General features: G+C 44.4%; 1 protein-coding gene across 1 annotated transcript in view; it reads right to left on the bottom strand.

The window, feature by feature from the left end:
* Positions 1 to 4,665: 4,665 nt before the first annotated feature.
* LOC140074663 (putative methyltransferase DDB_G0268948) overlaps positions 4,666 to 22,782 on the bottom strand; it is a 30,237-nt gene continuing 12,120 nt past the window's right edge. The window contains exons 5-6 of the mRNA XM_072119723.1: positions 9,165 to 9,302; positions 4,666 to 5,003 (exon numbers count right to left, since the gene is read on the bottom strand). Of these exons, the coding sequence (XP_071975824.1) occupies positions 4,916 to 5,003; positions 9,165 to 9,302 (226 nt within the window). The 3' untranslated portion in view covers positions 4,666 to 4,915. The remainder of the gene's footprint in view (positions 5,004 to 9,164; positions 9,303 to 22,782) is intronic.

Genomic DNA, 22,782 nt, shown 5'->3' with positions numbered 1-22,782 from the left:
CCTTTTCTTAGGGGTTCTCCCACTCTGCTGCCATGGACTCTCTTTTTCTATCTATATATCTATCTATCTATCCATCCTTCGGTTTGTCCATCCATCTTTTGAAATGTAGAATATTTTTTAAAAAGTGTATCAATCCAATAAAACTTTGTGTGTGAATGTAATGATGATATATGGAATTGCTTACAGTAGTAGAGATGAATGATTAATTAATGATATGGATAGGGAAAAACTGTAAGCAGGGGCATAGAGATAATATAGGGCTCCAGAAAAAAATGCAGAATACACCCACCTTACTCCACAAAGCTTTAGTTATGTCATTGAATTGTTTAAGATAAAAAAAAAAAAACTCTTCCTTCTCACAAACGTTAAGTCTGTGTTTACATATAACGTTTGTAATGTGGTTTCCTTACATTTTCAGGCACAGTCTGAGTCTGGTTATGGGAATCTATTAGCACACTTCCTCTTGAGTATTTCCTAAGTCATGTAAGGTTCTCTATACACTTTTCACATTTACTTGTCTCTACATGCTAAAACTAATATGTAGGTGAAATTCAGATGACTCATGAAGTGTTTGGAAAGACGTCTTTGGATCGCTGCAAGGCTTGGGCTCTAAAGCTCTTTTCCTTCCCAGGGTTGTGCTTCCGGGTCTTTACCATTAGAGTCTCATATTATTTAGATTGGCCCTCAAGAGTAAATCTTGGCATTCAATTGGTTGCCAATACCTTGGGCACACACTGCCAACAGGTCACAGGAATGGTGAGCTGAAGCAAAGTAAACACATTGGGGCAAATTTACTTACCCGGTCCATTCGCGTTCCAGCGGCGGCTTCTCCGCTCTGGATTCGGGTCCGGCCGGGATTTAATAAGGTAGTTCTTCCGCCGTCCACCAGGTGGCGCTGCTGCGCTGAAAGTAAACTCATCGCGCCGGAATGCACCGAGCTGGACCAGGTGAAGGTAAGCGGTCCTTATGCGACACATTTTCGGTTTTTAAATGCGGCGGTTTTTCCGAATCCGTCGGGTTTTCGTTCGGCCACGCCCCCCGATTTCCGTCGCGCGCATGCCAGCGCCGATGCGCCACAATCCGATCGCGTGCGCCAAAATCCCGGGGCAATTTAAGTACAAGCGGCGCAAAACGGAAATATTCGGGTAACACGTCGGGAAAACGCGAATCGGGCCCTTAATAAATGACCCCCATTTTGTTTTTCTACATATACCTTAAGGTGTTTATCTATGAATCGGGAAAACCCCATTAACTTCAACTTTCAGTAAGCTGTTGTCATATGTAAATTGTTTTTATATATTACATTTGGAGACTGTAAAAAATAAAAAAAACATATATGTTTTTTTGGGGTTTTTTTACACATATGTGTGTGCTGAAAAACCGTGACTCGGCTTATACTCGAGTCAAGGAAAGAAATCAAAAGTAAACTTACCTTCTTACGCTCCCCGGCATCCATCTCAGCTCTGACTTCGGGTCCCGGTCTGTTGCAGTCTTCGTGACGTCAGCCGCACGCTGACGTTCTAATGTGTGTGTCGGCATCGGCACATCCTATGATGCGTCGGAAGGTGAGTTCACTTTTCTTTTTTTTTACTACAAGCAGGTGCTGGCAGGCTATATACTCAAGGGTGCAGGCAGGCTATATACTCATGGGGGCAGGCAGGCAGGCTATATACTTGTGGGGGCAGACAGGCAGACTATATACTCGTGGGGGCAGGCAGTCTATATACTCATGGGGCAGGCAGGCTATATACTCGAGTGGGCAGGCAAGCTATATACTCAAGGGGGCAGGCAGGCTATATACTCGCGGGGGCATGCAGGCAGGCTATATACTCGAGGTGGCTGGCAGGCTATATACTTGAGGGGGTAGGCTATATACTACAGGAGTGGCTGGCTATATACTCCAGGGGGCTGGCAGGCTATATTCTCCAGGGGGCTGGCAGGCGATATACTGGGGGGGGGGGGGTGACCAATGCATTTCTCACCCTCGAGTCAATAGGTTTTTTTTGTGTCAAAATTAGGGGTCTTGGCTTATAGTCGGGTCGGCTTATACTCGAGTATATACAATATATATATGTATCAATGCCATTGTGTTTTACAATCTGGTAAATCTGGTTGTGATGTTCATTAAAAACAATTGAAATAATAGAGTTATCGGGGGAGATTTATCACTGACTTTTGGAGTAAAAAGTGGCAAATGCGATTTGCAATTATTCTCCGATTATTTAAAAATAAAATCTGAAGGCAGACGTAGGGGGACATTGATCTTAGTTTTTTAGACTGTTTTTGCCTTTTTTTTTTTGCACAATTTTTTTGCACAATTATTAAATTTCTATCTATTTTTTCCTTTTTTGGGTGCAAGCAAAAGTCTGCACTTAGTCGTTTTCAGTCTCTGCACCTTATCTGAAATAGTGAATGGCATGTATCAAAATTAAGCACCTAAAGAGTCACAAAAATACCTCCAGAGTGCACTTGAAAAAATCCTCCTTTTTCATTACTGAAAACAAGGGTCAACGCTTCCCAAAAAGTTAACTCTATGCAACACAAAAAATACTTCAGCACAGTTTTAAAATATAAAATTTCTCAAGTAACGACTTCATCATTTTCTATAGGACCATCTCTTTGAGTGGAATTATTGTCAATTTTAATGTGCAGATATAAAACTGTTATCAGACTCCATTTCCTGTACATTATAATAAAAAGGCAAAGACTTATTTAAGCAAGATTTTTTTTTGCATATCTGTAACTTTTAGTCTCTGCACTTACACCACCATGTAGCCTTGACATTTGTGCAAAAATGAAGCCCTCATTGTTCCTTTTTTCAATCCCGTTTCATTATTGGTCAAAAATGAAATCTACTTTGTAGGGTAATAATTTGAAACAAATTCGGTGGAAAATTAGGTGCAAATGAATCGGACATGGGGCAATTCAAAAACTATTTTACTAAGGCAAATCATAAATCACAAGCCAAAAAAAAAAAGAACAAACTGGGCGCAAAAATAGGCGAACCTGAGACACACTGGGGCAGATTTACTTACCCGGTCCATTCGCAATCCAGCGGTCGGATCTCCGGATTCGGGTCTTCCGGCGATGCACTAAGGTAGTGCCCCTGATGACCACAAAAAGGAGACAAGAGAGAATACGTATAGTGGACTGGAATAGTATCAAAAAAGCTTTATAAATACACATAAATAAACAATGTAACAACACGACCACATATGAATAAAAACACTAAAAAAGTGCACCATGCCCACAACCGACCAGATCAAAAAAGCGGTTGTGGGCTAGGGAGCCCAGGACACATAGGTCCTGGGAGGTTAAGTACACCTTGCATGGTGCACTTTTTTAGTGTTTTGTATTATATGTGGTCGTGTTGTTACATTGTTTATTTATGTGTATTAATAAAGCTTTTTTGATACTATTCCAGTCCACTATACGTATCCTCTCTTGTCTCCTTTTTCTGGTTATATGAATTTCTAGGATACGTGGACCGTACTTCTATTTTTTACATTGGTAGTGCCTGTCCCACTCTTTGTTTGGTTGTAGTGCCCCTGATGTCCACCAGGTGTTGCTGCTGCGCTGAAGTCCGTTGGAGTTCACCAAGCTATCCTGGGTGCAGGTAAGTGCGTGTCAAGCAACAAATTTTTTTAAAAAAATACGGCGTTTTTTCCGAATCCATTGGGTTTTCCGATGGCCACGCCCTGATTTCCGTTGCGTGCATGCCGGTGCCGATGCGGCACAATCCGATTGGAAACCCGACAAAAAACGTGATTTGGGCCCTTAGTAAATGACCCCCACTATGCGATTTTTGTAACATGGTTGGTTCTTTTCATTTAAAATAATCACAATTTGTGTTTCTATTAAGAAAAATAAAACACAGAAATGTATACCGTACATGCTATTTGAAATAAACCTAAAAACACCGCCACAAAACACAAGGTAATAATTTGAACTTTATATATGTAAAATCACTCTTAATTAAAAATATGCAAATGGTCATAAAAAAAATGTAAACAGTTTGTTAATGTAGAATATTTATTTATAGAGGCAGGCCAACAATTACAAATACAATAAATGTGAATATCAGATCTAAGTAGATCATCCTTTAAATTAAAGGGTTCAGCTGTATTTATAGGGACTCAATATTTCCATATTTAACAGATAGACGGTGGGATCATTTAAGCATGCTTTAAATCATACACCTACTCCAGGGTGGAGTGACTGAGCAATTTTTTTTTCATTTAAATTGCAATTGTAAATCCACTATTGCACAGCGTTGCACACCCACAAACAATGATATATTTGTTGGCCTGGGAACATTTGCAAGAATTCAGTTAAAACACCTTTGCGATTAAATTAGGCAAAAAAATTGCAATTGACAAAAATTGTGCACATTTTTGCACAAAAATGTAACAATAGAGAACAGATTTGCAATGATAAATACCCCCATTGCCCCCATTTTAGTGCAGACATTTGTGTTGTGCGAGGAACAGTGCAGCAGCGACACATATGAGGGGCGGCCACTTCTTAAATACATGTGCAAGCAGTTTGCACTAAAAAGTTGTGGTTTTTTTTTCTCTCTCTTTGTTCCTTATATGTCTGTAGGTTGTGCTGGTGCCCCCCTCCCCTTTAATTAGTCTTAAGTCCCATCCCCCCCTGAGATGGTAAAGTGCCATTTAGGTATTTAGATAGTTGGAGAAGTACATGTTGGAAAGATTTTTCTTTCTTGTTTAATTATGTTTATGTTGTATGATTAATAATAAAGGATATTCTGATTGTTTAAGAATGTGCAAAGTTAGACAGAAAACTTAGAATAGGACATCATAAAGCTTATGTAGTGTAATGTGTAGAGGCTCTGCTATGTGTACAATCCAGTAAGCAAAAGTAAATCCACATATATGAATTCAGCAGGGTTGTATTAATGCTTGCAAGCAAGGACACAGTAGTTTTTCATATGTACATTCAGCAGGACAGAATCTGCCTCCTCTCCAAGTATATCTTGCATCCTGTAACGATAAGATTAAAATTCAACATCACACGATTAAATGATTCATAAATTAGTTCTTATGTGCTAATATAAGCTTTCTAATGCAATTTAACTTATTTGGCATGTGCTTCCAGAACTGGATTTTTTTCCCAATTCCTCTAAAAGGTCATATTCGGAGATTTTTTTTCTGCCAGCTTAAAGCACTAACAACACAAAACATTTTGCAGGACTGTGAAATTTACATTGATATTTCAGAGTTGCTCTAAGCCACTTCTGCAGCAGGCTTCTTTTAGAATACAACAGCAGTTACTCAGGAGATGAGTCTGCAATGCACTTAGTGAGGCAATTTCCTGCAGAAGTGCACCAGAGTGCCCCAAGTCCTGCTATAATCTTGGAAAATAAAAACATTTTTCACAGACCTGCTGCTACTAACATCACTCAACATGAAGGATTCCCTTTAGCATGTCAAAGCTCACTTTTCTTGCACTTTTAGGACATCCGGGTCTTAGAATTTGGTTAGTGTTTAGTTTGTTCCTTATTATGCAAGCTTAAATTTGCTGGAGGCCTTTTTCAGTTAATTTACAATCAATTTATTTTTGTGTTTGACTTCTCAGGAATATAGTAAACTATATAAATGGCTTTGTCTTTATGCAATGTAGTGTAGTGTTGCAAAAGTACCTTTAACATTGACCTTGCAAACCATGCTTCCAAATAAATTACTATCATGTTCAGTTCATTTGCTCCATTTATGTAACCATTTTTTTGTGCAAGTTCAGCATCCCCACTGGTGGATGACAGTGTATGGGGTAGTTGAAGACTACAAATGATAGCTCTGTCTTACTTCTTAGGCTACATTCACACGAACGTATGGAGGACGTATATACGGCCGACGTATATACGGCCGATATACGTCCCCCATACACTTCTATGGGCGCACGGCACCCTACGGGAGCGGTACGGTGCCGCACACGTGCGGCACCGTACCGTTCCGTACCCTGGAAAAAGATAGGACCTGTCCTATCTTTTCCCGTAATACGGCGCCGCGCGCCATGTATCGCTATGGAGAGGGGCGGAGGTGAGCTGCGCTCACCTCCTCCTCCTCTCCCCGTACACTGCCGTTGCCCGCTACGGTACGGTACGGGCGGGCAACGGCAGTGTGAATGTAGCCTTAGGAGAACTAGAATTAAATAGACCAGAAGCATCAGGTCACAAACTTGTCAGAACTGCTATCTCTAAGGGCGAGCAGAGCTGTTAGTTGGTTGGCCGTAGAAGAATAATAGTCCTCTAGATCAGTGATGGCGAACCTTCTAGAGACCGAGTGCTCAAACTGCAACCCAGACCCACCTATTTATTGCAAAGTGCGAACACAGCAATTCTAGCAGTAACTTATTGCTATCTTCTTGCTCTGTGCTATACCACAGCTTTTGGTACCATGCGGTCCTGAGGACACCAATATCATTGACAGAAAGAGGGAAAAATCAGATTTCCATTGGAGCTTCCCTTGACAACCCCCTGAAAAGGAAGAATTTTAGGGCCAAGAACAGGAGCTTCAATGGCTCCAATGATAATCTTACCCTGTCCACACCTTCTCTTCTTGCAGTCTCTGGTAGACCCAGATGCTTCACTTTAAAATAACGCTGAGTTATGCAGGAGGATCCCTCAACTCCTGTCTGGGGAATTTTATGCTGGGGCAACAGCCTAAGAGAGGGCTTAGAGTGTCACTTCTGGCACCCGTGCCACAGGTTCGCCACCACTGCTCTAGATGGTAGTAGCTCAGCATGGACCAGTGGACATCTAGGTTAGAGTCAATATCCAGGGAGGCAGATTGGCTCTTCTGCATCTGTCACTATCAGCAAAGATGTGTTTTCGGCACAATCTTAAGACAGAACTGAATCTTTATATATAGAATTTAGTCTGGAAAAATATAGGGGTTTTCCCACCAAGCATGGTAGGCACTATACACAGGATAGGGCCTAACTTTCTGATCAGCTGGGGTCAAAGTGATGAGACTCATCATGAGAACGAGGTATCCCAGGTACCTTCGGCGGACCCCTCATTGCTCCCATGAGCCGCACATGACCTTTCTGATCCGTTCATCTCTATGGAGCTGACGAAGATTGCCGAGTGTGGCGAAGGTACCTGTGACCCATCAGCCCTCTCATTCTCGGACATAGATATAATGTACATGGTTAATACCCACTTCTGGCATTAGGTGGAAGTGTTTTACCATAGCATACGGAAATGCAGCCTAACTAGAGGATTTTAATACTGAATCTGTAAAATGATTTAGAGCCCAGTAGGGTAATTGGTTCTACTCGGTCCATTAAGCATGCTTAAATTTAGTAATGGCCCAACTCCAGGATATTACAAAGGGCAATTATCTTTTCTACATAATCTACATTCTACAGGCAATCCATATCTGAAGGAGGTCTCCAGGAACGCAAAAGGTCACATGCATGGGATATTGGATTGCAGAAACTGAATTAAGCGATTTCGCCAAAAAAATAAAAAAATATTCACTTTATTTACATTTATAAGTGGCAAGTATTTTATTCAATTGATGATAGGGGGTGGTTCCCTACTTGTGCACCATAAGACTACCTACTTAACTAAGGATTGATGTGTATATCTTCTTAGTGGGGAAATTTATAAAGACTGGCGAATTGAGTACAAGTCTTAACAACCCCCTCTTTGGTGTACAGCATGTCTAGTTTACTAAGAGGCTTCACTCTCTTAGTAGATCCTGAGGTGTCATTTTAGGTACCACATCACACCCATATGACCTCAGACTAAGACTTGTTCTTTTTTTCATTTGATACCTATGTGTCTGTTACCTTTGTCCATTGAAATAATGTGTTTCTTGTATAACAACCCACTAATGTACTTATTCACCTGTGTATCACAAGTGTGCTCATTAAAATGTATATGGTTTTGCTTTGCTTCATGACAATTACCTATGTAGGTGCAGGTGGTCCCCAGGTTATGTACTAGATAAGTACAAAACTAAAGAACATAAGTTTATAAAACTTCATTACAGACACCTTACAGCTGACCATTGCAGCCTGGAACTAAAGTAAAGCATTCAAAGAGTCACAGTGGGTAGAGAGGTCCGTCTGTAACTAGGGGTCATCTGTAAGCCTGTTGTCCTTAATTTGGGGACTGCCTTGTTCATCTATTAACTAACTTACCCACTATTCTTTCCCATATTTTTATTTATACTAGGTTTATCTCACATAAGTTTTTACTGTACATATAAATTATGCAAATAAATACTGGTCATTTACATTTTAGACCCTTTTACTATAGCCCAAGGTCCCCCTTTTCTACATACTTCTTGCCCACAGTCCTTAATACATTATAAAGGTATATAGTATATTGCTCCGTCTTGCTCAGCATGATGCTTTTAATTCTGAATATTTTATTGCCATTGTACATTTTTCTTTAACGAGATACACTTTTATGAAAATAATGTATATATAGAGATTTAATTACTATTCCGGATCTGATGAAGGGGTTAATGCATCCTGGAAATGTGTTATACTTGTTTTGGAATAGTATTAACTTTACATTTGCTTGGTATGATTAATATTAGGGCTTTCTGATCCAAATGTTGTCTTTAAAGGGGTTGTACGGTCCCTGAACCTCCAAAACAAACTTATGGGTGTGATAAATATACCCCTATTGTTAAAAATACAATAACTTCCACTTAAATGTCATGCTTGTGCTGTGGGCTGGTATCATAGAGCAGGCGGGCCCTCTACATACAAGGAAGTAGGCTGCATGGAGAATTACACTGTGTGCAGCACATGTGTGCGCACACAGGAGGGTGAAGACTGCAAGTGGCGGCAAATCGCAAACTGCCTACCACGCATGCGCGAAAAGCGCTGGGGACAGTGAATTTGTCGTTTCTCTGAAGATGGGTGACTTTAAACACATAGTGACCTTATAACTTTATATTACATTATCTCTAACAACTCCCTACAATCGCAAATAACATTGAAGTAGTGAAGGGGGTAACTTTTGATTATCTAAAAGCTGCAGGGCAAGGTCTCTGACCGTACAACCCCTAAATATAAATAGTCAATAAAATGGAATTTGCAGGTAAATTAATAGAAATCTAAAGTCTATAGAGTATTAACCAAAAAATTGTAACAGCAATATCAAAATGTATCTATTGCACCTTCTTTTTGTTTGCATAAGAAATTCCTCTGCTCTTTTCTCATCTTTCTCTAAGAATATTTGAAACATATAAACTGTCCGGAAAAATCCAAGAATTTCAGAAATGGACATCTGAAATTGAACAGGTATATCTGTGATCCTGTAAAAGAAGAATATGTGCTTGTGATAAAGTTATCTGGCAATGTCCCCAAATATTCTTCTATCTATCTCAGATAAAGATAATTATTAGAGATGAGCGAACATGCTCGTCCGAGCTTGATGCTCGGTCGAGCATTAGGGTACTCGAAACTGCTCGTTGCTCGGACGAATACTTCGCCCGCTCGAGAAAATGGCAGCTCCCGCCGTTTTGCTTTTTGGCGGCCAGAAACAGAGCCAATCACAAGCCAGGAGACTCTGCACTCCACCCAGCATGACGTGGTACCCTTACACGTCGATAGCAGTGGTTGGCTGGCCAGATCAGGTGACCCTGGGATAGACTAGCCGCTGCCCGCGCTGCTCGGATCATTCTGTGTCTGGATGCCGCTAGGGAGAGAGCTGCTGCTGGTCAGGGAAAGCGTTAGGGTGTTCTATTAGCTTACTGTTAGGCAGGAGTGATTCTCAAAGAACCCAACAGCCCTTCTTAGGGCTACAATAACGTTCTACTTTTTTTATTTTAATTTGCATCTAGTACCATTTTGTGAGGAATTAGCAGGGGGACTTGCTACCGTTGTGTTTAGCTCTTAGTGGCACACATATCCATAGCAAAGACCGAAGTGGGAAAATTTAGTAGGGGTTGGATTTCAATTAGGCACTAACTCAGTGTCATCTCATCTGACAGTAGTGTGCTTTGATACTTGGCTAGAAAATAGCCATAGGAGAATACAAAGAGCTTACTTACGCATACAGTAGCGTTCTATATATTTGATTTCTGGTTGATCTGCTGGTGGCTGTACTTTCTGCAGTGCATGTACTAGCCAATTCTGAGCAATTTGTAGTGAGACTTGCGACCGCTGTGTTCTGCGCTTAGTGACGCACATATCCATAGCAAAGACCGAAGTGGGAAAATTTAGTAGGGGTTGGATTTCAATTAGGCACTAACTCAGTGTCATCTCATCTGACAGTAGTGTGCTTTGATACTTGGCTAGAAAATAGCCATAGGAGAATACAAAGAGCTTACTTACGCATACAGTAGCGTTCTATATATTTGATTTCTGGTTGATCTGCTGGTGGCTGTACTTTCTGCAGTGCATGTACTAGCCAATTCTGAGCAATTTGTAGTGAGACTTGCGACCGCTGTGTTCTGCGCTTAGTGACGCACATATCCATAGCAAAGACCGAAGTGGGAAAATTTAGTAGGGGTTGGATTTCAATTAGGCACTAACTCAGTGTCATCTCATCTGACAGTAGTGTGCTTTGATACTTGGCTAGAAAATAGCCATAGGAGAATACAAAGAGCTTACTTACGCATACAGTAGCGTTCTATATATTTGATTTCTGGTTGATCTGCTGGTGGCTGTACTTTCTGCAGTGCATGTACTAGCCAATTCTGAGCAATTTGTAGTGAGACTTGCGACCGCTGTGTTCTGCGCTTAGTGACGCACATATCCATAGCAAAGACCGAAGTGGGAAAATTTAGTAGGGGTTGGATTTCAATTAGGCACTAACTCAGTGTCATCTCATCTGACAGTAGTGTGCTTTGATACTTGGCTAGAAAATAGCCATAGGAGAATACAAAGAGCTTACTTACGCATACAGTAGCGTTCTATATATTTGATTTCTGGTTGATCTGCTGGTGGCTGTACTTTCTGCAGTGCATGTACTAGCCAATTCTGAGCAATTTGTAGTGAGACTTGCGACCGCTGTGTTCTGCGCTTAGTGACGCACATATCCATAGCAAAGACCGAAGTGGGAAAATTTAGTAGGGGTTGGATTTCAATTAGGCACTAACTCAGTGTCATCTCATCTGACAGTAGTGTGCTTTGATACTTGGCTAGAAAATAGCCATAGGAGAATACAAAGAGCTTACTTACGCATACAGTAGCGTTCTATATATTTGATTTCTGGTTGATCTGCTGGTGGCTGTACTTTCTGCAGTGCATGTACTAGCCAATTCTGAGCAATTTGTAGTGAGACTTGCGACCGCTGTGTTCTGCGCTTAGTGACGCACATATCCATAGCAAAGACCGAAGTGGGAAAATTTAGTAGGGGTTGGATTTCAATTAGGCACTAACTCAGTGTCATCTCATCTGACAGTAGTGTGCTTTGATACTTGGCTAGAAAATAGCCATAGGAGAATACAAAGAGCTTACTTACGCATACAGTAGCGTTCTATATATTTGATTTCTGGTTGATCTGCTGGTGGCTGTACTTTCTGCAGTGCATGTACTAGCCAATTCTGAGCAATTTGTAGTGAGACTTGCGACCGCTGTGTTCTGCGCTTAGTGACGCACATATCCATAGCAAAGACCGAAGTGGGAAAATTTAGTAGGGGTTGGATTTCAATTAGGCACTAACTCAGTGTCATCTCATCTGACAGTAGTGTGCTTTGATACTTGGCTAGAAAATAGCCATAGGAGAATACAAAGAGCTTACTTACGCATACAGTAGCGTTCTATATATTTGATTTCTGGTTGATCTGCTGGTGGCTGTACTTTCTGCAGTGCATGTACTAGCCAATTCTGAGCAATTTGTAGTGAGACTTGCGACCGCTGTGTTCTGCGCTTAGTGACGCACATATCCATAGCAAAGACCGAAGTGGGAAAATTTAGTAGGGGTTGGATTTCAATTAGGCACTAACTCAGTGTCATCTCATCTGACAGTAGTGTGCTTTGATACTTGGCTAGAAAATAGCCATAGGAGAATACAAAGAGCTTACTTACGCATACAGTAGCGTTCTATATATTTGATTTCTGGTTGATCTGCTGGTGGCTGTACTTTCTGCAGTGCATGTACTAGCCAATTCTGAGCAATTTGTAGTGAGACTTGGGCCGCTGTGTTCTGCGCTTAGTGACGCACATATCCATAGCAAAGACCGAAGTGGGAAAATTTAGTAGGGGTTGGATTTCAATTAGGCACTAACTCAGTGTCATCTCATCTGACAGTAGTGTGCTTTGATACTTGGCTAGAAAATAGCCATAGGAGAATACAAAGAGCTTACTTACGCATACAGTAGCGTTCTATATATTTGATTTCTGGTTGATCTGCTGGTGGCTGTACTTTCTGCAGTGCATGTACTAGCCAATTCTGAGCAATTTGTAGTGAGACTTGCGACCGCTGTGTTCTGCGCTTAGTGACGCACATATCCATAGCAAAGACCGAAGTGGGAAAATTTAGTAGGGGTTGGATTTCAATTAGGCACTAACTCAGTGTCATCTCATCTGACAGTAGTGTGCTTTGATACTTGGCTAGAAAATAGCCATAGGAGAATACAAAGAGCTTACTTACGCATACAGTAGCGTTCTATATATTTGATTTCTGGTTGATCTGCTGGTGGCTGTACTTTCTGCAGTGCATGTACTAGCCAATTCTGAGCAATTTGTAGTGAGACTTGCGACCGCTGTGTTCTGCGCTTAGTGACGCACATATCCATAGCAAAGACCGAAGTGGGAAAATTTAGTAGGGGTTGGATTTCAATTAGGCACTAACTCAGTGTCATCTCATCTGACAGTAGTGTGCTTTGATACTTGGCTAGAAAATAGCCATAGGAGAATACAAAGAGCTTACTTACGCATACAGTAGCGTTCTATATATTTGATTTCTGGTTGATCTGCTGGTGGCTGTACTTTCTGCAGTGCATGTACTAGCCAATTCTGAGCAATTTGTAGTGAGACTTGCGACCGCTGTGTTCTGCGCTTAGTGACGCACATATCCATAGCAAAGACCGAAGTGGGAAAATTTAGTAGGGGTTGGATTTCAATTAGGCACTAACTCAGTGTCATCTCATCTGGCATAGTAGTGTGCTTTGATACTTGGCTAGAAAATAGCCATAGCAATAGGATAGCATTGTTTGGTTTTAAAAACTCAAAAAAAAACAAAAAACACAAAAAAAAAAAAAAACACACAAAAAAAAACAAAAAAAAGTAAAATAAAAAATAAAGTTATAACTCTCATTTTAAAAATGTTTAACCCGAGGGCTAGGGGTAGAGGACGAGGGCGGGGACGTGGGCGTCCAACTACTGCAGGGGTCAGAGGCCGTGGTCCTGGGCGGGGTGAGACACCACCTGCTGATGAGGGAGCAGGGGAACGCCGCAGAGCTACACTCCCTAGGTTCATGTCTGAAGTTACTGGGACTCGTGGTAGAGCACTGTTGAGGCCAGAACAGTGCGAACAGGTGATGTTGTGGATTGCTGACAATGCTTCGAGCAATTTGTCCACCACCAGTCAGTCTTCCACGCAGTCCACCCATGTCACCGAAATCGCCACTCCTCCAGCTCCTGCACCTCAGCCTCCTCCCCCCCAGTCTGCCCCCTCCCAGGAAAATTTGGCATTTGAACCGGCATACTCTGAGGAACTGTTTTCTGGACCCTTCCCACAGTCACAAACCACTTGTCCGGTTGCTGCTGAGCAATTTTCCGATGCCCAGGTTTTCCAACAGTCACAGTCTGTGGGTGATGATGACCTTCTTGACGTAGTGGAAGTGTGTAAAGAGGTGTCCGACGATGAGGAGACACGGTTGTCAGACAGTGGGGAAGTTGTTGTCAGGGCAGGAAGTCCGAGGGGGGAGCAGACTGAGGGATCGGAGGATGATGAGGTGACAGACCCAAGCTGGGTTGAGAGGCCGGGTGAACACAGTGCTTCTGAGACGGAGGAGAGTCCTCGACCAGAACAGGTTGGAAGAGGCAGTGGTGGGGCCAGACGGAGAGGCAGGGCCAGAGCTGGTGCATCAGCGCCAAATGTGTCAACTAGTGAAGCTCCCGTGGCGAGGGCTCCTGCGGCGAGGGCTAGATCTTCAGAAGTCTGGAGGTTCTTTAAGGAAACACCGGATGACCGACGGACTGTGGTGTGCAACATTTGCCAAACCAGGCTCAGCAGGGGTTCCACCACTACTAGCTTAACTACCACCAGTATGCGCAGGCATATGAATGCTAAACACCCCACTCAGTGGCAACAAGCCCGTTCACCTCCGGCCGTGCACACCACTGCTCCTTCCCCTGTGTCAGCTGCTAGTCAGCCCCCTGCCCAGGACCCTGCCACAAAAACCCCATCGTCGCCTCCACGATCCTCCACAGCATCCGCCAGCGTTCAGCTCTCCATACCCCAGACGCTGGAGCGGAAACGCAAATATAGTGCAACCCACCCGCACGCCCAAGCCCTTAATGTGCACATCTCCAGATTGCTTAGCCTGGAGATGCTGCCCTATAGGCTAGTAGAGACCGAGGCCTTTCGCAACCTCATGGCGGCGGCCGCCCCTCGGTATTCGGTCCCCAGCCGCCACTACTTTTCCCGATGTGCCGTCCCAGCCCTGCACCAGCACGTGTCAGACAACATCATCCGTGCCCTGACCAACGCCGTTTCTGACAAGGTCCACCTGACCACGGACACGTGGACGAGTGCTGCCGGGCAGGGCCACTATATATCGCTGACGGCACATTGGGTTAACTTGGTGGAGGCTGGGACCGAGCCTGACACTGGGGCTGCTCATATACTGCCGACGCCGAGGATTGCGGGGCCTACCTCGGTCCAGGTGTTTCAGGCCTACTATGCCTCCTCCTCCTCCCACCCCTCCTCCACCTCCTCCTCCGAACTACCATCCGTGGGCACGGCGCCATCAGTCGGTAGCTCTAGGCACAGCAGCAGTGCCGTCGCTAAGCGACAGCAGGCGGTGCTCAAACTGCTGAGCCTAGGCGACAAAAGGCACACCGCCCAAGAGCTATTACAGGGCATCACGGCGCAGACTGATCTGTGGCTGGCACCGCTGAACCTCAAGCCGGGAATGGTTGTGTGTGACAACGGCCGTAACCTGGTGGCGGCTCTGCAACTCGGCAGACTGACACATGTGCCATGCCTGGCCCATGTGTTAAATCTGATAGTTCAGCGTTTCCTCAAGACATACCCCAATCTGTCTGATTTGCTCACGAAGGTGCGCCGCATCTGTGCGCATTTCAGGAAGTCCAGCCCAGATGCTGCCACTCTCAGGGCAGCGCAGCGCCGCCTCCAACTGCCCGCTCACCGACTGTTGTGCGACGTGCCCACGAGGTGGAATTCAACACTGACCATGTTATCCAGAGTTTACCAGCAGCGCAGAGCGATTGTAGACTGCCAGATGTCAACTTCCACCAGAACTGGTAGTCAGGTCAGTCAGCTTCCTCAAGTCTACAATGAGGAGTGGACGTGGATGTCTGATATCTGTCAGGTGCTGAGTAACTTTGAGGAGTCAACACAGATGGTCAGTGGCGATGCCGCCATCATCAGCCTCACCATCCCGCTGCTTGGCCTGTTGAAAAACTCTCTGGTCAGCATGAAGTCGGAAGCTTTGCGCTCGTCACAAGAGACAGGGGAAGAATATTCCCTTGTTGATAGCCAAAGCACCCTCAGGTCTGTTTCTCAGCGCATATCGGAGGAGGTGGAGGTGGAGGAGGATGAGGAGGAAGAGGAGGAGAATGTTGGCGAGACACAAGAGGGGACCATTGTTGAGTCCTTTACTGTTCAGCGTGTATGGGCAGAAGAAGAGGAGTTGGAGGAGTTGGAGGAGGAGGAAATGGACAGTCAGGCCAGTGAGGGGAGTGAATTCTTACGCGTTGGTACTCTGGCGCATATGGCAGATTTCATGCTAGGCTGTCTATCCCGTGACCCTCGCGTTCAAAGAATTTATTCCAGCACCGATTACTGGGTGTTCACTCTCCTGGACCCACGGTACAAGCAAAATCTTTCCACTCTCATCCCTGCAGAGGAAAGGAGTGTGAGAATGCATGAATACCAGCAGGCCCTGGTGCACAAGCTGAAACAGTATTTCCCTTCTGACAGCGCTAGCGGCAGAGTGCGTAGTTCTGCGGGACAAGTAGCTAGGGAGAGTAGGCGAGCAGGCAGCTTGTCCAGCACTGGCAAGGGTACGCTTTACAAGGCTTTTGCCAGCTTTATGTCACCCCAGCAAGACACTGTCACCTGTCCCCAGTCTCGGCAGAGTAGGGCTGATCTTTACAGAAAGATGGTGAGGGAGTACGTAGCTGACCATACCATCGTCCTAAATGATCACACAGCTCCCTACAACTACTGGGTTTCAAAGCTGGACATGTGGCACGAACTGGCGCTGTACGCCTTGGAGGTTCTTGCCTGCCCTGCCGCTAGCGTCTTGTCCGAGCGGGTTTTCAGTGCAGCTGGTGGCATCATCACCGATAAGCGTACACGCCTGTCGACTGACAGCGCTGACAGGCTGACGCTTATTAAAATGAATAAAGGCTGGATTTCTCAGAATTTCCAATCTCCACCAGGTGAAGGAAGCTCAACCTGAATAATTGATCCACTCCTCCTCCTCCTCATTTTCCTCCTTCTCCTCCTCTTTGTACAGTAAAGCAGAGGAAAATGGCTATTTTTTGACAGGGCCCACTGGCTCTTGCTATAGTACTTCATGCATTTAATTTTTCTGGAGGGCCACCTACCCGGTCCTCTGTTTGAAACAATTTTTGTGAGTGCCACATACAGGCACTCAATCTATTCCATTTTACTGCAGGGCCACCTACCTGCTCCTCTGGTTTGAAACATTTTTGGGACTGCCACATACAGGCACTCAATCTATTCCATTTTACTGGAGGGCCACCTACCTGCTCCTCTGGTTTGAAAAATTTTTGGGACTGCCACATACAGGCACTCAATCTATTCCATTTTACTGCAGGGCCACCTACCTGCTCCTCTGGTTTGAAACATTTTTGGGACTGCCACATACAGGCACTCAATCTATTCCATTTTACTGGAGGGCCACCTACCTGCTCCTCTGGTTTGAAAAATTTTTGGGACTGCCACATACAGGCACTCAATCTATTCCATTTTACTGCAGGGCCACCTACCTGCTCCTCTGGTTTGAAACATTTTTGGGACTGCCACATACAGGCACTCAATCTATTCCATTTTACTGCAGGGCCACCTACCTGCTCCTCTGGTTTGAAACATTTTTGGGACTGCCACATACAGGCACTCAATCTATTCCATTTTACTGCAGGGCCACCTACCTGCTCCTCTGGTTTGAAACATTTTTGGGACTGCCACATACAGGCACTCAATCTATTCCATTTTACTGGAGGGCCACCTACCTGCTCCTCTGGTTTGAAAAATTTTTGGGACTGCCACATACAGGCACTCAATCTATTCCATTTTACTGCAGGGCCACCTACCTGCTCCTCTGGTTTGAAACATTTTTGGGACTGCCACATACAGGCACTCAATCTATTCCATTTTACTGGAGGGCCACCTACCTGCTCCTCTGGTTTGAAAAATGTTTGGGACTGCCACATACAGGCACTCAATCTATTCCATTTTACTGCAGGGCCACCTACCTGCTCCTCTGGTTTAAAACATTTTTGGGACTGCCACATACAGGCACTCAATCTATTCCATTTTACTGCAGGGCCACCTACCTGCTCCTCTAGTTTGAAACATTTTTGGGACTGCCACATACAGGCACTCAATCTATTCCATTTTACTGCAGGGCCACCTACCTGCTCCTCTGGTTTGAAACATTTTTGGGACTGCCACATACAGGCACTCAATCTATTCCATTTTACTGGAGGGCCACCTACCTGCTCCTCTGGTTTGAAAAATGTTTGGGACTGCCACATACAGGCACTATCCAAATTAAATTGTCTCCATAGCAGCCTCCACACGTTGTCTCCATTGCTACCTCCAAAAGTCGTCCATATAGCTGCCTCCATACATCGTCCCTTTATCAAACGAGGTGTGTCAGGCAGAAATTTGGGTTGTTTTCATGGATTACACATCAAAGTTGTTAACTTTGTCGCCACCCTGCTGTGTTATCCACAAAATATACTGGCAAACTTTTACCATTTAGGGATATTATTTCAGCGCTTCTTGCGCATCTGTTTACATTCCCCTCACCCGCCATATCCTAAACTTATAAGAACGCTACTACACTTGATCTTATACAAAAGGTTCTTAGAAGTGCTGTTTGGGGAGTAGCCTAGAGACAGGGGCTTGGATTGGCGAAAGCTCGCCTGGCAGCGGAGCGCCAGCTCCATGCGCATCATGCGCTTCTTGCGCATCTGTTTACATTCCCCTCACCCGCCATATCCCAAACTTATAAGAACGCTACTACACTTAACTTGGTGCAGGCTGGGACCGAGTCTGACCCTGGGGCTGGTCATATACTGCCGACGCAGAGAATTGCGGGGCCTACCTCGGTCCAGGTCTCAAAGGCCTACTATACCTCCTCCCACCCCTCCTCCACCTCCTCCTCCTCCGAATTACCATCCGTGGGCATGGCGCCATCAGTCGGTAGCTCTAGGCACAGCAGCAGTGCCGTCGCTAAGCGACAGCAGGCGGTGCTGAAACTGCTGAGCCTAGGCGATAAAAGGCACACCGCCCAAGAGCTATTACAGGGCATTCCACATCAAAGTTGTTAACTTTGTCGCCACCCTGCTGTGTAATCCACAAAATATACTTGCAAACTTTTACCATTTAGGGATATTATTTCAGCGCTTCTTGCGCATCTGTTTACATTCCCCTCACCCGCCATATCCTAAACTTATAAGAACGCTACTACACTTGATCTTATACAAAAGGTTCTTAGAAGTGCTGTTTGGGGAGTAGCCTAGAGACAGGGGCTTGGATTGGCAAAAGCTCGCCTGGCTGCAGAGCGCCAGCTCCATCCCAAGATCCAACTAACATAGTTGCAGCACCTTTAATCTACTACTAGTTCACTGCCTCCATAATAATAATAATAATAATAATCTTTATTTATATAGCGCCATCATATTCCGTAGCGCTTTACAAATCATAGGAAACAAATACAAATGTATTGTAACAGAGCACAACATTTGTATGGAACAACAGGAGTGAGGTCCCTGCTCGCCAGAGCTTACGGTTTATGAAGATGATGGGGTAACACGAGGTAAAAGAATATTTAACGGTCAAGCCATTCTTCTTAGGGAATAGAACAAAATATAATAAATGGAATTGCTGTCGCTTGAACCACTCAGCCGTCATCTTATATACCAGGTCCAGGGTGAATGGGACTGCAGAGAAGTCTGGTGCCTGTTGGTTGCTGGATAACAGATGGGAGGACGACACAGGACGGGTTAGTAGAAGAGTTAAAACTTCATGCAGTTAATGAGTGTTATAGGCTTGCCTAAAGAAATGGGTTTTAAGAGCACGTTTGAAACTTTGGAGGTTAGGTATTAGTCTGATAGTCCAGGGCAGAGCATTCCATAGAATTGGTGCAGCTCTAGAGAAGTCTTGGAGACGCGAGTGGGAGGTCCGCACTAGGGTAGAGGTTAATCTAAGATCACTGGCGGATCTAAGAGCACGGGTTGGGCGATAGACTGAGATAAGAGAGGAGAGGTAGGGGGGTGCAGCATTATACAGAGCTTTATGGATGAGGGTTATTATTATTTTAAACTGTATTCGAAAGGAGACTGGCAGCCAGTGCAGCGACTGGCATGAACTGTAAGCATATATGGTCCCCTTATCAAACGAGCTGTGTCAGGCAGAATTTTGGGTTGTTTTCATGGCTTCCATGTTAACTTTGTCGCCACCCTGCTGTGTAATCCACAAAATATACTGGCAAACTTTTATCATGTACCGATATTATTTGAGCGCTTCTTGCTCACCTCCTTTGGTTCCTCTCTGACACCCATTGGTTTGAAGCCTGAGTCCAATTAGGGTATGTCGCCATGCCACTCTCTAGCCTGCTGCCGCTGCCTCTGCCTCTGCATGCCGTCCCCTATAGTGTCAGGGTCAATTATTGGATGTTTTACATGCTATCTAGCTTCATTCTGTCACTCTGTCATGGCCATGCTGTTGCCCATAATTTCGGCATAATGGTGCGATTAAGCAGCCTCAGAGGCATCCATGCATGCTGCCCCTGCTGTTTCCTGTCCATTTCCGTGGTGTTTCCATCCTTTTCTGAGGTTCCCAGGTGTTTGGCCAAGCTTCCCTGTGCAGAGCCTTGGTCCCCTTGAAAAATGCTCGAGTCTCCCATTGACTTCAATGGGGTTCGTTATTCGAGACGAGCACTCGAGCATCGGGAAAAGTTCGTCTCGAATAACGAGTACCCGAGCATTTTAGTGTTCGCTCATCTCTAATAATTATCTATAATTATAAATATTTATATCTAGCGACCTATCTTAGAGTTATATATTCATCTACAATATATGCACATAACTTTGGCAGACCTGTAAAGTTATCAATTTGGGGAATTCATCATTGTCTTTTTTTTCTATATTTGGCATTGTTTTGGTGCATTTGTGGTACAAATGCTGTTTTGCTACCTTCCATTGCACCAAATGAAAATGGCACAATGGAAACAAATGAAATGGCACAAATTTGTGTTTAGGCACAAGTTTTGGTGCAAAATTACTCCAGTCACTAAGCCCTGGCTTAGAAATAGGAGAAAAATCACTGCCAATTATATCAAGACATAAAGGGACATGTACACCACAAAAAGAACATTTTGCAACAAACACAAAAAAAACCAAACAAATATAAACAACATATATAGAATCACTTCATAAATTCAGATAAGACAAAATTGGAATTGAATATAGACAACCGAGTCAAAGACAAATTGTAATGATGAATTCCCCCCAATGTGTGTATATGTGTATTCATATGGATAGTACATGCAGGGCCGGTTTAAGACAAAGTGGGCGGGGCCCGAAAATAAAACTATTTTATGAAGAGTCACATTTAGTAAGAGGCTCCTTTAGCCCTGCACAACAATTAGGCCCGTTCCACGCTTGCGACTGTGATGCAATGAACTCACATCACACTCACAACACATGCTGCCCGGATCTCCTGACCCGAATGCTGAAAACCGGAACTGGGAGATCCGGGCAGCACGCGTTGCAAGTGTGGAATGGGCCTAACACTTTGTAGTTTACACGTGGTAGTATGCTAAGGCAATCTGTAATATGGGACTGTAGGATCATTTTATAGGAGATGATGACAGCTGATAGGTAGATTGATGTTAGAAGATAAATATAAAAGATTATATACATTTATAGATGCATAAATAAAACGTTGATTATACAGTAAATAGATGATAGATAAGAGAAATAGATACAGTATAAGGGCTCTTTCACATTGGTGTTGTTGTTCGGCTTCAGTTGCACATCCGTTTCCTTTTGTCTCCATTGTGTCTGAACTGAAGGTTTAACATTGCTTTGAAAACATCACACCTGTTTTTTAACCCCTTAAGGACGCAGGGTTTTTTCGCTCATCTCTCGCTCTCCACCTTCAAACATCCATAACTTTTTCATTTTTACGTGTACAGACCTGTGTGAGGGCTTATTTTGTGCGTAACAAATTTTACTTTCCCGTAATGATATTTATTTTAACATGCCATGTACTGCAAAGCTGAAAAAATATTCCAAATGTGGAAAAATTGAAAAAAAAACGCACGTCACATTCTTGTCGGCTCAGTTTTTACGACTTTCACTCTTTCAATACCATGCCTACTTTATTCATTGGTTCGGAGTGATCGTGGTGATACCAAATTTAAATAGGTTCGGACAAGGTCCACCTGACCACGGACACGTGGACGAGTGCTGCCGGGCAGGGCCACTATATATCGCTGACGGCACATTGGGTTAACTTGGTGGAGGCTGGGACCGAGTCTGACCCTGGGGCTGGTCATATACTGTCGACACCGAGGATTGCGGGGCCTACCTTGGTCCAGGTCTCAAAGGCCTACTATGACTCCTCCTCCTCCCACCCCTCCTCCACCTCCTCCTCCGAATTACCATCCGTGGGCATGGCGCCATCAGTCGGTAGCTCTAGGCACAGCAGCAGTGCCATCACTAAGCGACAGCAGGCGGTGCTCAAACTGCTGAGCCTAGGCAATAAAAGGCACACCGCCCAAGATCTATTACAGGGCATCACGGCACAGACTGATCTGTGGCTGGCACTGCTGAACCTGAAGCCAGGCAAGGTTGTGTGTGACAACGGCCATAACCTGGTGGCGGCTCTGCAACTCGGCAGACTGACACATGTGCCATGCCTGGCCCATGTGTTAAATCTCATAGTTCAGCGTTTCCTCAAGACATACCCCAATCTGTTTGATTTGCTCACGAAGGTGGGCCGCATCTGTGCGCATTTCAGGAAGTCCAGCACAGATGCTGCCACTCTCAGGGCAGCGCAGCGCTGCCTCCAACTGCCCGCTCACCGACTGTTGTGCGACATGCCCACGAGGTGGAATTCAACATTAAACATGTTATCCAGAGTTTACCAGCAGCGCAGAGCGATTGTAGACTGCCGGATGTCAACTTCCACCAGAACTGGTAGTCAGGTCAGTCAGCTTCCTCAAGTCTACAATGAGGAGTGGACGTGGATGTCTGATATCTTTCAGGTGCTGAGTAAATTTGAGGAGTCAACACAGATGGTCAGTGGCGATGCCGCCATCATCAGCCTCACCATCCCGCTGCTTTGCCTGTTGAAAAACTCTCTGGTCAGCATGAAGTCGGAAGCTTTGCGCG

This window comes from Engystomops pustulosus, chromosome 8 (assembly GCF_040894005.1).
Source record: "Engystomops pustulosus chromosome 8, aEngPut4.maternal, whole genome shotgun sequence".
Classification (NCBI taxonomy): domain Eukaryota; kingdom Metazoa; phylum Chordata; class Amphibia; order Anura; family Leptodactylidae; genus Engystomops; species Engystomops pustulosus.
This window is presented reverse-complemented; position numbering and strand designations above follow the sequence as displayed.